The following is a 16,035-nucleotide window of genomic DNA, read 5'->3' as shown; positions in this document are numbered from 1 at the left end:
TGAGACGGAGTCTTGCTCTTTCGCCCAGGCTGGAGTGCAGTGGCCCGATCTCAGCTCACTGCAAGCTCCGCCTCCTGGGTTCACGCCATTCTCCTGCCTCAGCCTCCCGAGTAGCTGGGACTACAGGCGCCCGCCACCACGCCCGGCTAATTTTTTCTATTTTTAGTAGAGACGGGGTTTCACCGTGTTAGCTAGGATGGTCTCGATCTCCTGACCTCGTGATCCGCCCGCCTCGGCCTCCCATATAATGACTTTTTTGAAAGAGAATTTTACTTTTCTAGCTACCAGTGACCTCATCTTTAGTATACAAAATATATTTAAGACAGAGGTAAAATCTATTTGATTCTTTAATATCTGTTTAAAAAAACAAAAGCTTGTTGCTGGAAAGGGCAATGTCTTAGTGTATGCTGACGTGATAGTGAATCATTAATCTCATGATAGTCATCAGAGCTATGTCTAAGAATGCTAGAAGTAAAAATAAACTTAGTCAACTTAATAATCCCATACCTTTAAAGACTGCAAAAATTAACATAAAAAAGGGAAGTTTCCTCCAATATATTCAAATAAACTTTGCATAAAAGACTTGCCTGGAGTGAAGTATGTATTGAGTAACAAAACAGTATAGAATAGTAGTAACTTTTCCTTTCTGAAGAAAAAGCATGTTGGTAAAATAAAATTGTTTTAAAAGTTATGAATCTATTGCATGGAAGTAACTATTCACCTCAGCACTCAAAAGGATCTGAAAAGTTCATGCAGGTAGGCAACTGCCTAGATTTATGAGAGGCACAAGGATGGGTAATCTTAGCCTGCTTTCTCCTAAACTCACCATTTGATCTACTAACTTGTCACCTAGAACAGTGACCTCTAAAACATACTACATCTTATCTCATCATCTGATTCACCAGGGAAGAATGGTGAAACTCTCTTAGGTAAAAGCATGCACCTACCTTCCCACTGGCCTGTCAGCACCAAGCTTCTGTTAATTACCACGTCGATTTCTGTAGCTCCATCTTCCACAGCCAATCTGATCTCTTCTAATCGTGTCTTCAAATGAGTCTGTCCAGCTGGAAATCCAGTGGCCACTAATAGAGTTAAGAAAGGAAATGAAGAAAGAGGGAAGGAGGGAAGAAGGAAAGTAAGCAAGGGGGGGAGGGGAAAACAAATTTCAATTGGTCAGTAGTAGTTCATCAAAGAATTCCAAACCCCCAAACATCAGCATTTAAAGACCAATGCACTGACACTTAAGAACATCACTTATGCATAAGTGTGAAGAAATTGAATGTTCTCTCATATTAGTGTTAGGACAAATATCATTTTCTGGAAGACCCGAAATTAAGATGCTGCAGAGATGCTCATGAAGGTGGATTAAGTAACCAGCAAAGATGTTTTATCTTCACAGTGATAGCCATAAAATAGTAGTGGTAGCCCTATCTTAATGAACACTAGTTATCTAGCACACTAGTTCTGGATCCAAATCTTGATCAAGTTAGCTATCTTGATTTACTCATTTACCCTTGATTTATCTTGATTAACTCTCTCATGAACCTCTTTAGCTGTGGTAAACAAACTGTCCTATGTGTTCCTCCCACTGCCTATGTTAAAAACAACCAGCCTGGCAGATGAGCATAAAGAAAAGAGAATGCAGGAGGAAAACACACCTAATTAGTCCACCAAATTGAGGCAGGGGCAGGGTTGGGAAGATCAGAGCCAAGTGTAAATAAGAGGAAAATGAAAACACAAAACACAACTACACTCTTGAAAAATAGTAACATCTTTTACACACACATCATTAACTCTCCATCCCTGTTTCTAAAAAAAACCTGTCATGTTACCTTGATATTAAATTCCTTGGGGCTGGGCACAGTGGCTCTTGCCTGTAATCCCAACATTTTGGGAGGTCAAGGCTAGCGGATCATCCGAGGTGAAGAGGTTGAGACTAGCCTGGTCAACATGGTGAAACCCCATCACTACTAAAAGTATAAAAATTAGCCTGGTGTGGTGGTGCACGCCTGTAGCCCCAGCTACTTGGGAGGCTGAGGCAGGAGAACTGCTTGAACTCAGGAGGCGGAGGTTGCAATGAGCCGAGATCGCACCGCTGCACTCCAGCCTGGGTGATAGAGTGAGACTCTGTCTCAAAAAATAAAAATTAAAAAAATTCCTTAGGTCTGTTACCTTAGAGGAAAGCATGTTTCTCTGTTGTTTAAAGCAAAAACTGAACTGACTGAAGCTGATGAAAAATTAAGGTCTATAGAAGTGTAGCTGCCAAATACTTCAGGAATCCTCATAAATCAATTCTATATAAATACCGTGCACCATGTTTCTTTTAATATATTCCTAATAAGCTAATGACCTTTATAAACTCCTTTTAAATTTTTACTTATTTTATTTTTTTGTAGAGATCTTTGTTGCCCATGCTGGTCTCAAACTTCTGGCTTTAATCAATCCTCTCGCCTGAGCCCCCCAAAGTGCTGGGATCACAGATGTGAGCCACCATGCCTGGCCTAGACTCCCTTTTTAAAGCATCAGGATATTCCTCTAACATCTCTTAAAACTAGAATCTAATTTTATATCTGTCTATTCATCCATCCATATACACACAGATACATATTTACCAAACTAATGTTTTAAAGACTTTTCTGTCATACCAAGTCCTACCGCGTCTATCTGAAGTCAGTGACTTCTGAATGCACTCTCTCCTTTATCTTCTAGGTTTTGTGTGGCTTTTATCAGGTCCCGCATGGACTGTGACAAGTCTCCCCTAACTCCATTTCACTCCTTTTCTAATTTATCCAGTACCATCAGGTAACTTACTATGCCATGAAGCTGATCATGTCACGCCTCTAACCTTTCAGTGTCTTCCCTATCATCAGAATACAGGCCAAATGCCCCCACATGGCATGGATCCCCTCTGCAATTCTGCCCTGATCTCCCTCTCTAGCTTCAACTCCTGTATCTCCCCCTTTGCCCTGTCTTCAGAGCCCTGCCTTTGTAGTCAACAATAGCAAACCTTTTCCAGTTCCCTGAACATGCTTTGTGCCTTCACACGTGCTAGTGCCTCTGTCTAAAATGTGGTTCCCTACCTTATTAACACTGTGAACTCCTCCTCATCCTTTAAGACCCAATGCAATTATCTCCACGACGATGCTTTCTCTTACTTTGGTGTCACCAACCTCTGCAGAATATATCATTCCCTGCTCAGAACTGCAACTACACATTTTGCACATATCCTTTTTTTTTTTTGAGATGGAGTCTTGGTCTATCACCCAAGCTGGAGTGCAGTGGCATGATCTCGGCTCACTGCAACCTCTGCCTCCCAGGTTCAAACGATTCTCCAGCCTCAGCCTCCCAGTAGCTGGGATTACAGGCATCTGCCACCATGCCTGGCTAATTTTTGTATTTTTAGTAGAGATGGGGTTTTGCCATGTTGACCTGGCTGGTCTCGTACTCCTGTCCTCAAGTGATCCACCTGCTTCAGCCTCCCAAAGTGCTGGGATTATAGTTGTGAGCCACCGTCCCCAGCCCGTATATCATTATTATTATATTTTACATATATAACAGAACATGCATACGTGTGTGTTAGTATGTATATATACATATACATAGTATGTATATATACATACACATACATAGTATGTATATATACATACACATACATAGTATGTATATATACATACACATATATAGTATGTATATATACATACACATATATAGTATGTATATATACATATACATATATAGTATGTATATATACATATACATATATAGTATGTATATATACATATACATATATAGTACGTATATGTGTGTGTGTATGTGTGTGTATATATATATATACACATATATATATATATACACACTATATGTCATGCCTTATGACTTTTTTCTTTACCTGACTATTCCTCCTAAACTGAGTTTCTTTAAGGATAGGAATACAGTTCTATATTTTTGGGAATAAATGTCTTCCACTTACTAAGCAATTAGTACATACTAAAATCATGAATAAATACAACTAATTAAATACATAAACTAATTTAAATCATAGTACAAACCTATATATAATACCCCATTGTATGAAGAACTGGCAACTTGTTTAAAAAATAACAACAAAAGCCACAATACATTTTACCTGATGCCACAGGGATATTACAGCCTGCAGCCTTGAGTGCTTTTACAGCATCACACACCCGGGCAGGATAAACACAAACGGCAGCTGTAGTAATGCCTATCAAGAAAAAATAGGAATAGCCAACTTTCAATGAAGTTCAACTCATACAACATGCTTTTAATTATTATTAATATCGCAACACTGGCAAAAATCAAATGAGAAAAAAATAATTCCCCCACAATACTGCAATAAATTAAAAGATTTTTATTTTCCACATTCCCTTCTAGTTCTTGACAATATGGATTATTTTCTTATCGCTGAAATCATAAAAACAAGTTTGATACACTCATCTTTGAGATGAACATAGTACTGTTTTTTAAAAATGTCTAAATAGTAAATTTGGTGATCATTACTAAATGAAAATATTTCATGTAGATAACAAAATCCATATTTACAGAGCATTCACATAGGACAACCTGAAGAAAGGACAGTTTGAAGAAGGACAGATGAAGACAAATGTAAGTAAAATTTAGAGGGTGGTACCACAAAAATGACATTTAACTAATCCTATTCCCTCTTTTGCAAGAAATAATAAAATCTGAAACAGAAGCCCTGATTTTAAGAAATAAGTTCATAAATTTTAAAAAATTTAGAATTCAAATAGTCACTATAAAACAAAGCAATATCATAAGACCTTACACCAAGTTGTTACCTTTAAGTGCAATAAATAAGGTGATATTTTTATGGCCAACACGAAATAAACATAATAAATACTTTTCGAAAGCTGTAGAGTTGTTTAGGTTTGTATGTTACCTACAAACCTAAACATGTTTATTTGGGATAAAAGACCTCCATTGGGCCAATTCAATGTCTCTAGTTGCACTCACAGCAGATAGGCACTCGAGGGCCATGAAGCCCTCCATGGGAAGGAGACCTGGCTCCCAAAACCAGCCCAGCAAGTAACAAGACGTGTAGCCTTGGGAATGCCGCTTAGCCTTCCAGGTCTTGGTTTCTTTATTTAGAAAACAAGGGAATCAATTCTTACAGGTGTCCAACATCTCCAAAATGCTACAGTTCTAAACTTATGGCAACTCTAGAAAAGTCCTTCTTTTCATGTATACTAAGGCAGTGAATATGACTTTTTTTGAAAGATCTAACCTAATATATAAGCAGGCTATATTTCTCATTTGCACTTTATTTTCAAAAGTATTTCATATACTCACAGAAAATACTTTATGTATGAGATGTGATTATTAAGTAATGAGACTGGCTTTTTCACGTATGGCTAGGGAATCAGAAAGAGTATTTCAGTGTCACTAAACAGAAATTTTCCAAAACTGAAGAATTGAAAAGAAATAAAGTCACTCTCTACCAAGCACTTTAATCCATTGATGGAAAGAACTGACCTCAAAAAAAAAAAAAAGACTCAGATTCTCTTCCTGCTGTTTTTCAGAGAAGAATCTGTCTATGTATACACAGCAAGAGTTTCTATCATGGATTCTATCACTGCTATCATTAGCAGCTGTATCTTAAGTCATCTTTGATTTAGTAATCAGTATTGTAAGCACTAAACACCACATAGATCACACACAACAACATTACCTTTATCATGCATATTTAAAGCTTTTAAGAGATCTTCCCGGATTGGGTATTTGGCTTTATAACAGAGCCTTTGAATGTTGGAAGATGTATCATCACCTGAAAGTGTAGTAAGATCTATAAAGGTAACAGCTTTCAGGAGCCAAGCAGCCTGGTTTAAACAAAAGTGAAAACAAAGTAAATTTAATAAATAAACAAACAAACACACCTCCAACCCAGGTGGTTAGTAGAGAATCATTAGACAAGTATGGGTGTTAATATCTTATGCCTACACTGTTCAATGGAATATCCTGATATATGATATAAACACAGCTCAAGAGCCACTAACAAGATGAACACTGCCCAAAATAAAAGGGAGGAAGAGTAGGCTTAAACATTTTTTTTCTCCCACAGATATCCCAAATTGAAACCCCTATTAGCCCATGTCTCCCACTTCTGACTACTCCATCTCAGCCAAAGGGAGAGCCCATCAGAGCCACCCTGACAAAGAAGAACTCCGAAAGAAGGTTTCTATCTTACATTTTACCTCCCGCTCTGGGATCTGGGATGAGATTATCACTTTTAAAAGTTTCCAAGTTTTTTGGTGTTTTTTCAATTTAATCCAATTCCATTTTTAAAACAATATTCATATTTCACAACTCAGTCTGAAGAATTTTCTTTTATCTTTTCAACCAGAATATTTCTAAGGATGAGCAAAACGTGAACTATCACTCTCAAGGATTCAATCACAGTATTCTGCCTCACTTGTGAAATGAACTCTGAATTCCCTTTAATCCTACACAGCACGTCTTTGGTTGGGATACACTGAAGAAAATGCTGACCGCAAGTACTCTACGAAACATCATTTTTGGAATTTTGAAAAATGATTTATAGAAAGTAATAGTAAGGTAAACATGATGGTCAAGAAAGGTCAACGCTTATACCTAAGGGCCTCAACAGTGGACACATCAAGTTTAGATGTTAGGGCTTTAAAATTAAAACAGAAGACAACCAAAGAAGGCATGTCTAAAAAACTGAATAAATGTGTTGAGAAAAATATGCCATTTAATTCACTCATGAATAAAGATGCCTCAAATTCATTTGCGGTTTTGCCACTCAAGAGTGGTAAGATTTTAACTTGTTTGGATAAATGTGTTATCTTTCTCCAACCCATCATCATCATATATGAATTATTAAAATAAGTCATGGACAGCTGCAATCTTTTAAGTTTAGATGCATCTTGAGTGAAATTCAATACTGTGGCCTTGAGGGAAGAGACCATGCATTGTAAAATACAGGCACAGAATGCTCAAGAAGAACCCTTACCTGCCACTCCTTTTTCACGGTTCTGCGAGCCTGGATTTGTTCTGCACGCCTCAGAACTGCCGGGTGATTCACTTGTATTTTGGAGATCCAGCTAAGGTCTAAAACAGACAGAAAAACACTTTCTGAAACCTAAAGTTTCATTAAATATAGTCACCTATTTTTACATGGTCCTTGAAAGGATACATTTATCATTTGACATCAACCTTTTTTTAAAGCTTATGTTTCTTTTTTGTACAACTATAAATAAACAACCTTATTGATGGAAGCCCAGTCAACAAAAGGCATACTTCATGCAAAATCACTGCCATTACTTTCAAAGGCAAAAACCACAATTGCTTCTGTACCAGCCTATACATTTGGAACTGGAAGAACCTGTATTGATTCATCACACAGACATGTCTAACGACGTGGGAAATGTGTGTTACCCATGCCATGTACCTCACCTCTGAGAGCAAAGACTTACTGGTGAGTGTCCAGCCCAGGAGAGCAAATGATTAACAAATCTTAAGTGAACTAATGGTGGGGCTTACAGAATCTGTGCTCACTACCCGCTTACTGGCAAGATTAATACCTACTGCATGCTGACAGGATACAGCCCATTCTTTCTTCAAAGAAAAATTTTTCAAAATGTATTAGAAATAACAACATTGACTGATATAACAGAAGTTAGAAAAAAAGAAAAAACAAATTATTTAAAGTTTCAGGAGCTATCTCTGTTGCTTTTGTTCTGAAATGCTCTCTCCTACCTTGATCTACTCTCTCTTCTCTTCCAGTTAACTGTAATTTCTACCTTCAGACCTAGTCTAAATATTAGCTGTTGTGAAAACACTGTCAGCTCCCCAGACAGAGCTAACATTTGGATAGATCTCTACCACAGAACTTGTAATCAATTCATCAAGGATTCCTGGTGAAACCATTCATTGTACTTAGTACATTGTCAGCCATGATGTTACTCATCTTTGGGTGTCTAACATCCAACAGTGTTTGGTACACATATTTCAACTTCATCCACCTATATCCTATAAACATAGGTGGCCTCACGGTAAATCGGACATGAACATTATTTACCTTCTATAACTAACCTCACTTCTATATCTCTCCAGCAATTCCATGTTTTTAAAAGAGCCTTAAAAGAGTACTGTGGAAAAAAGTTATCCATTAGAAAAAATGCACTAATTACAAAACTCTTTATAATGCAATGAGGAAAACTGCTGATCACATACTGTATCATGTAACAATACAAATTTAAGTATTTGCATCTAAACTAATGTTTACAGATGACATTCTTTCTCTCACTCATTTTCATTTCATTCTTCTTAAAAGTATCAGTATTAAAGGTACAGAGATTGCAAGGTGGACTCTGAGTGATTAATAATGATCTTATTTAAATTTCACTGAAGAAGGAAGAGAGTTTGGGTGCTTCTTTTTCTCTCTAATTATTTTGTTAGCTGAAATCATTTAACAAACCAGATTTTTAACATTTCAATCCATCTGCTCCTGCTCCTCAAAGATATTGTATGTTTTCTTGCTTGTTTGCTGAGCCAACTTCACAGAGAAAATGGGAGTCTGGGGTCAGGCCGATGAAATCTGCCTCTGCTTTCCCACTCAAGGGCTGTTTTTGTTCTAGCAGAGCCCGAGAAAATCAGACCAGACACTCTAGACTTCGTCCCAATTTATCTAAGACCTGTAAGAAACACCCCCTACTCAAACGCAGGGGAGCCTTTTTTTTTTTTTTTCCCCAGACACAAGTCTCTCTGTCGCCCAGGCTGGAATGCAGTGGTACGATCTTGGCTCACTGCAACCTCCACCTCCCGGGTTCAAACGAACTCATGCCTCAGCCTCCCAAGGAGCCAGGGCTACAGGCGTGCGCCACCACGCCAGGCTAATTTTTGTATTTTTAATAGAGACAGGGTTTCACCATGTTGGCCAGGCTGGTGTCAAACTCCCGACCTCAAGTGATCTACCTGCCTCGCCCTCCTAAAGTGCTGGGATTACAGGCATGAGCCACCGCACCCAGCCCTAAGAGGCTTTTTTTTTTTTTTCTCCTCAGATAATTGATAATGCTGATTGGGTTCATGGTAAAGACTGTTTCAGGCAGATATAGAAAAATGAGTGAAGAGTATGTGAACTCCAAGACTCACTGCCAACTAATTGTTGACCGTGATCAAAAAGAGGTAGGCCTATTACTCAGTGGGGCAAGGCTTTGACAGGCTGTCCTTTATCGGTCACAGGACACCCCTGAAGTCCTTCCCATTCTCTACTCCCAACGTACCACTACCACTACTGTCGCCACTGGAAACACTGGCACCACTGTTGGAGAGGGGTCTCAGGCAAACACAAGCCTCTTCCTTCACCATCTGGCTCCTTCCTCCTTCTCAAGCCCCAGCTCCTCCCTCACTGGTCCTCTGCCTCTGTGGTGCAGCCTTCCTAAACTACTGGCAGTTCCCTGACACATTATGCCAGGCTGTCTCTGGATCTGTGCATGCTGCATGCTCCTTCTACCAAGAATGCCCTCCCTGCTTTGCGAACAGTGAACTGCTGCTCACCCTTTAAGACTCGGTTCAAATGTCACCTTCTCTGGGAGCCTTCCCTGAACCTCACAGGTTGAGACATCCCTTTGCTTCTTCGTGCTTCCATGCAACTCTGCATTCTACCGTTAGTACATCCCCTTCACTCAGAATGCCACTGATGTGTCCAAATGTTTATGTCCCCAAAAGATTTTTTAAAACTCCAAGCGAAGGACCTGACACACGGGTGGCATACAATAAATAAGTCGAGTGGTTCCCAAAGACCAGAAAGGATTTAATTCTGGGCAATGTCTTTCTCCACTGCTTGAGACTAGAAAGGGCTTTTGGATCTCTACAAGAAAATGTGGGACTGAGGTATGAATGGGATGCCTGGGAACTTTCACCTTAAAAACCAATTTTGAGCACACCAAAGGTTAGAACTCACAAGGTCTGCTCTTGCACTTCTCAGAAACCTCTTGCCAGAGGTCCCTGCAAACCATCTACTGGAGAATGTAATAGGATTTCTTCTCTCACAGTATCAGCCTTGACTGCTAAAAATATCATTAGCGGTCATAAAATTATCCAGCCCCATATTTAATGTAGCCACAAAATTTGCCTCTGTGACCTCCCATGGCAATGAATTATGTAAGTGACTATCTCGTTTTATTAGCACTTAATTTGCTACTCTTTAATTTCATCAAATAACCCATGTTCTCCTATTATGGGGTCTGGGGAAAAGAAAGGACTGATTGGCCTTTGTTATGTCCTTCATAATTTTTAATATTTTATTCAAGTACCCTTTAGCGTCTCCTTTCCAGGAGAAGTGATTCTAATGCACATAATCTCATCAGGACCAAAGAATCTTCTTATGGGGCCAAGAGGGGTTTTAAGTACACATGCCTTTGGGGAGAACAGATATGAAACCATAATTGGAAGGCAATGATACTCTTCTCTTAAAATTCTCCAATGAAAAAAATCCCACTATTTATCTTAATATGTCATTTTGGTGGTTTTTAGGCCCTTGTGTTGGTTATAAATTTGTCCTCAAATACTCTTCTCACAATTTATTATTATTATTATTTCTGGTTCAAGTCGTAGTGGAGATGGAGGTCATTTTCCCTGCAACTTTACTTTCTAGCCTTTCCATCATTTTCATTTGTGTTTCTGCAGAAGTTCCTGTACTTTTCACAGTATTCCTAAAACATGTAACACCAAATGATAACCCTACAAAAGGAGGCGCATTTTCTATTTTGATTTTAACTTTGTTCCTCATACACAAAAATAAAAACTTACCACACTGGCTGGATAAAAAGTCAAGTTCAGAGGAAGGGTAGGTCACAGTAGGCTTATCCAGTTGGCTAAAACAATCCTAATGGATAAGTAGAGATTTCTGATTCACCGTAAAGCATTGTTTCTCAGTCTAGAGACATTTTTGGTCACCACAGATGGGGTAGGGGGATTCTAGAGGAGAAGGTGCCACTTGTATCTAGTGGGTAGAGGCCAAGGATACTGCTCAGTATCCTACAAGGCACCCACAACTTAGAATTATGTGGTCCCAAACTTCAACAGTGCCAAAGCTGAGAAACCCTGCCCAAAAAACTGGGCAGGATGCAGGAAAAATAAACCGGAAGCACTGCAAGTTTGTGGGGCTGTCAGAAGCAAAAGCAGGTTGGCTAAATGTGACTGAATGTGGCTTGTTTGACTGACTATGGCTTACTTGTAAAGTGCTGTAAGCACCAGGCTGAGTGTAGACATGGGCTGTCCAATCAGGAGCCACACACGTGTGCCTACCTGAGCCCTTGAAATGTGGATAGTCCAAATCGAGATGTGCTTTTAAGTGTAAAATACATAGATTTCAAAGATTCAGTACAAAAAGAAGGGTGTAAAATATCTAATTACGTTTTAACATTGATTTCACAATGAAATTATAATATTTGGGGTACACTTGGGTAAGTAAAATGCTATTAAAATATTTTCACCTGTTCCTTTTTATTTTTTTTTATAATGTGTACACTTGAAAATTTAAAATGACTCCATGTCTCACATTATGTTTCTATTGGCTCTAGGCTCTAGTCTAGACTTTATGATACAGGTGACCAGAAGTCAGAGAAGATTTCCAAACAGGGCTGTAACAGAATTAAAGGAGTATTTAAAAAAAGTAATCAGTACACAGAATATGTCCCACGGAAATACGTACAGAAGTTTGCAAATGCAAACATGAAAAGGTATTTGTGGCAGCACTGTTGGAAATGACACCAAGATCCATCTCCAGTTCAATAATATATAGCAAATCCATAAAACAGAATACAATTCAGCCATTAAAAAGAATGAAGTACAGGCCAGGTGCAGTGGCTCACGCCTGTAATCCCAGCACTTTGGGAGGCCGAGGCAGGCGGATCACGAGGTCAGGAGTTCGAGACCAGCCTGGCCAATATGGAAACCCTGTCTCCACTAAAAACACAAAAATTAGCTGGGCATGGTGGTGCAAGCCTGTAGTCTCAGCTAGTCAGGGGACTGAGGCAGAAGAATCGCTTGAACCCGGGAGGCGGAGGTTGCAGTGAGCTGAGATTGCGCCACTGTACTCTAGCCTGGGCAACAGAGCGAGACTCCGTCTCAAAAAAAACAAAAAAAAAGAACGAGGTACATCAGTAAGTACTGTTGTAGAAAACTGATTACAATACATTACTCAGTAAAAATAAGAAATATGCACAGCACTATGCTTTTTAAAATAAAACTGTTAATAAAAACAAAAAGAATACAAAACATGTATCTGTTGGTGTATGTGCAAAGAAAATAAACTATATGCCAAATTGATAGAAGTGTTTTTCTTCAGAGGTAAGATTATATTCCTACTTTCTCACATTATATATTCCCCTAATATTTAAACATTCTTACGAAGAGCGTGCATTATCTTATTGAGCAGGAAATATAACACATAATACTTAACTCTTGAATTAAGAGGAACTGCCAGGCAGCAGTGTGAAGGACAGGTAGAATGAAAGGCAGACTACAGTAGGTAAACCAGTAAGGCAGTTGTCTGTGGTCCAGGCACCAGCATTATGCAACACCTACCTGGGGCATTTTCACAGCTCTAAACCCTTCGTGATCAATCTTTGGCCACTGAGCTATTCCAGAAAGCCAGCCTGATACAGCTACACAATGTCAGGCAGAAATGATGATGTCAGAATGCCCTGTTTCTGTTCCCATAGAAAAGATCACCAAAATCTTCACCACAGGCCCCCAGGTAGAAACTGATAATTATATTGCTCCTACATGATGCCAACATTACAAAGGGATGAGATGGGCCCACACTCTACTTAGAGCCTGCTCTGGCCCACCCATAGCTGTGCTCCTACCCATGGGCAGGGGTCTGTGGGGCCAAGGGCACAGACTGTCCCTGGGCCAACATTCCCCTCTAGTCCATGCTCAAGGTACACAGGACCCAGAATTCCTAGATCAAATGGCTCCAGCCTTGTTTACAGAGTCTGCAGGGATCTCTACTCAAAGTCAAGACTTACACAAGATACAAGACAGACAAGGGACAGAAAACCTCCTGGAGAGTTTGATAAATGCAAGTCTGTCTATGAATACCATTCATTCATTCAACTAATATCAAAGGGCTATCCAAAATGGTGCCAGACACCACTGGAGGCTCTAGAGAGTGAGCAGTGCTGAAAAAACAAAATCCTTATTCTCATAGGCCTTTCCTAACAAGAGATAAACACATAAATATCTATTAACTATATTATACATCTGAGCTACAATGAAAAGTTATATAGGGTAAGAAAATGGAGAATGTAGGATGGGCATGAGCCAGGAAAATCTGATAATAAAACATTTGAGCAGGACCCCAGGTGAAATAAGCAATGAGGCCATCATATAGGGAAACAGTGTTCCAGGCAGAAATGTCAGAGGCATTTGAACCAAAGCAACTCCATCTTGCACAGGGGCTGGGTAAAATGAGGCTGAAACTTACTGGGCTGCATTCCCAGATGGTTAAGGCATTCTAAGTCACAGGATGAGACCGGAGGTCAACACAAGATACAGGTCATAAAGACCTTGCTGATAAAACAGGCTGCAGTAAAGAAGCCAGCTAAAACCCACCAAAACCAAAATGGCTATGAGAGTGACCTCTGGTCCTCCTCACTGCCACACTCCTGAAAGTGCCATGACAGTTTACAAATGCCATGGTAACATGAGGAAGTTACCCTATATGGTCTAAAAAGGGGAGGCACGAATAATCCACCCCTTGTTTAGCATATAATCAGGAAATAACCATTAAAAATAGGCAACCAGAAGCCCTCAGGGCTGCTCTGTCTATGGAGCAACCATTCTTTTATTCCTTTACTTTTTAATAAACTTGCTTTCACTTTACTATGGACTCGCCCTAAATTCTTTCTTGTGCAAGATCCAAGAACCCTCTCTTGGGGTCTGTATCAGGACCCCTTTCTGGTAACAGAAAGAGGAGAAGGCAAGAGTGAACAGTCATATCTAAGGCAAAGCAGGGACACAGTGTAATCAGGGGAAAGTAGGCAAGGCCAGGTATGGGAAATGGAAGAGAGGTTGACAAGTGCCAGATCATATAGTAAAATATTTTCCAAAATGAGGGTAATAGCTCACAGATAAGTCATGAAATCAGTTTTGTCAGTGGCAACCAGCATTTTTAAAAAAGAAGAAACAGGTAGGTGGTTCCAAGATGGTAGAATAGGAACAGCTCCAGTCTACAGCTCCCAGCATAAGCAACGCAGAAGACGGGTGATTTCTGCATTTCCAACTGAGGTACCGGGTTCGTCTCACTGGGGCTTGTCGGACAGTGGGTGCAGGACAGTGGGTGCAGCCCACTGAGCGTGAGCCGAAGCAGGGCAAGGCATCACCTCACCCAGGAAGCACAAGGGGTCAGGGAATTCCCCTCCCTAGCCAAGGGAAGCTGTGACAGATGGCACCTGGAAAATCGGGTCACTCCCACCCTAACACTGTGCTTTTCGAATCGTCTTAGCAAACGGCACACCAGGAGATTATATCCCACGCCCAGCTCGGAGGGTCCCACGCCCACAGAGCCTTGCTCATTGCTAGCACAGCAGTCGGAGATCAAACTACAAGGTGGCAGCAAGGCTGGGGGAGGGGTGCCTGCCATTGCTGAGGCCTGAATAGGTAAACAGAGCTGCTGCGAAGCTCGAACTGGGTGTAGCCCACCACCGCTCCAGGAGGCCTGCCTGCCTCTGTAGACTCCACTTCCAGGGACAGGGCATAGCCAAACAAAAGGCAGCAGAAACCTCTGCAGACTTAAACGTCCCTATCTGACAGCTTTGAAGAGAGTAGTGTTTCTCCCAGCATGGAGTTTGAGATCTGAGAATGGACAGACTGCCTCCTCAAGTGGGTCCCTGACCCCTGAGTAGCCTAACTGGGAGGCACCCCCCAGTAGGAGCAGACTGACACCCCACACGGCCGGGTACCCCTCTGAGACGAAGCTCCCAGAGGAACGATCAGACAGCAACATTTGCTGTTCAGCAATATTTGCCGTTCTGCAGCCTCTGCTGCTGACACCAAGGCAAACAGGGTCTGGAGTGGACCTCCAGCAAACTCCAACAGACCTGCAGCTGAGGGTCCTGACTGTTAGAAGGAAAACTAACAAAGAGAAAGGACATCCACACCAAAACCCCATCTGTACGTCACCATCATCAAAGACCAAAGGTAGATAAAACCACAAAGATGGGGAAAAAACAGAGCAGAAAAGCTGAAAATTCTAAAAATCAGAGTGCCTCTCCCCGTCCAAAGGAACACAGCTTCTCGCCAGCAACGGAACAAAGCTGGACAGAGAATGACTTTGACGAGTTGAGAGAAGAAGGCTTCAGATGATCAAACTACTCCGAACTAAAAGAGGAAGTTCGAACCCGTTGCAAAGAAGATAAAAACCTTGAAAAAAGATTAGACGAATGGCTAACTAGAATAACCAGTGTAGAGAAGTCCTTAAATGACCTGATGGAGCTGAAAACCATGGCACAAGAGCTACATGACGAATACACAAGCTTCAGTAGCTGATTCGATCAACTGGAAGAAAGGGTATCAATGATTCAAGATCAAATGTATGAAATGAAGCGAGAAGTTTAGAGAAAAAAGAGTAAAAAGAAACAAACAAAGCCTCCAAGAAATATGGAACTATGTGAAAAGACCAAATCTACACCTGATTGGTGTACCTGAAAGTGATGGGGAGAATGGAAGCAAGTTGGAAAACACTCTGCAGGATATTATCCAGGAGAACTTCCCCAACCTAGCAAGGCAGGCCAACATTCAAATTCAGGAAATACAGAGAACGCCACAAAGATACTCCTCGAGAAGAGCAACTCCAAGACACCTAATTGTCAGATTCACCAAAGTTGAAATGACGGAAAAAATGTTAAAGGCAGCCAGAGAGAAAGGTTGGGTTACCCATAAAGGTAAGCCCATCAGACTAACAGCTGATCTCTCGGCAGAAACTCTACAAGCCAGAAGAGAGTGGGGACCAATATTCAACATTCTTAA

The 16,035-nt window shown here is 40.5% G+C and overlaps 1 protein-coding gene across 1 annotated transcript in view; it reads right to left on the bottom strand.

Annotated features, from left to right (window-relative positions):
• The window catches only part of DERA (deoxyribose-phosphate aldolase), a 125,353-nt gene that overhangs the window by 73,280 nt on the left and 36,038 nt on the right, over positions 1-16,035 (bottom strand). Inside the window, exons 2-5 of the mRNA XM_003816530.6 lie at positions 7,010-7,107; positions 5,708-5,855; positions 4,127-4,222; positions 948-1,082 (exon numbers count right to left, since the gene is read on the bottom strand). Of these exons, the coding sequence (XP_003816578.1) occupies positions 948-1,082; positions 4,127-4,222; positions 5,708-5,855; positions 7,010-7,107 (477 nt within the window). The remainder of the gene's footprint in view (positions 1-947; positions 1,083-4,126; positions 4,223-5,707; positions 5,856-7,009; positions 7,108-16,035) is intronic.

The sequence above is a fragment of the Pan paniscus genome, chromosome 10 (genome assembly GCF_029289425.2).
Source record: "Pan paniscus chromosome 10, NHGRI_mPanPan1-v2.0_pri, whole genome shotgun sequence".
Lineage (NCBI taxonomy): Eukaryota > Metazoa > Chordata > Mammalia > Primates > Hominidae > Pan > Pan paniscus.
Note: the sequence above shows the minus strand (reverse complement) of the source record. Positions and strands in the feature narration are given on the sequence as shown.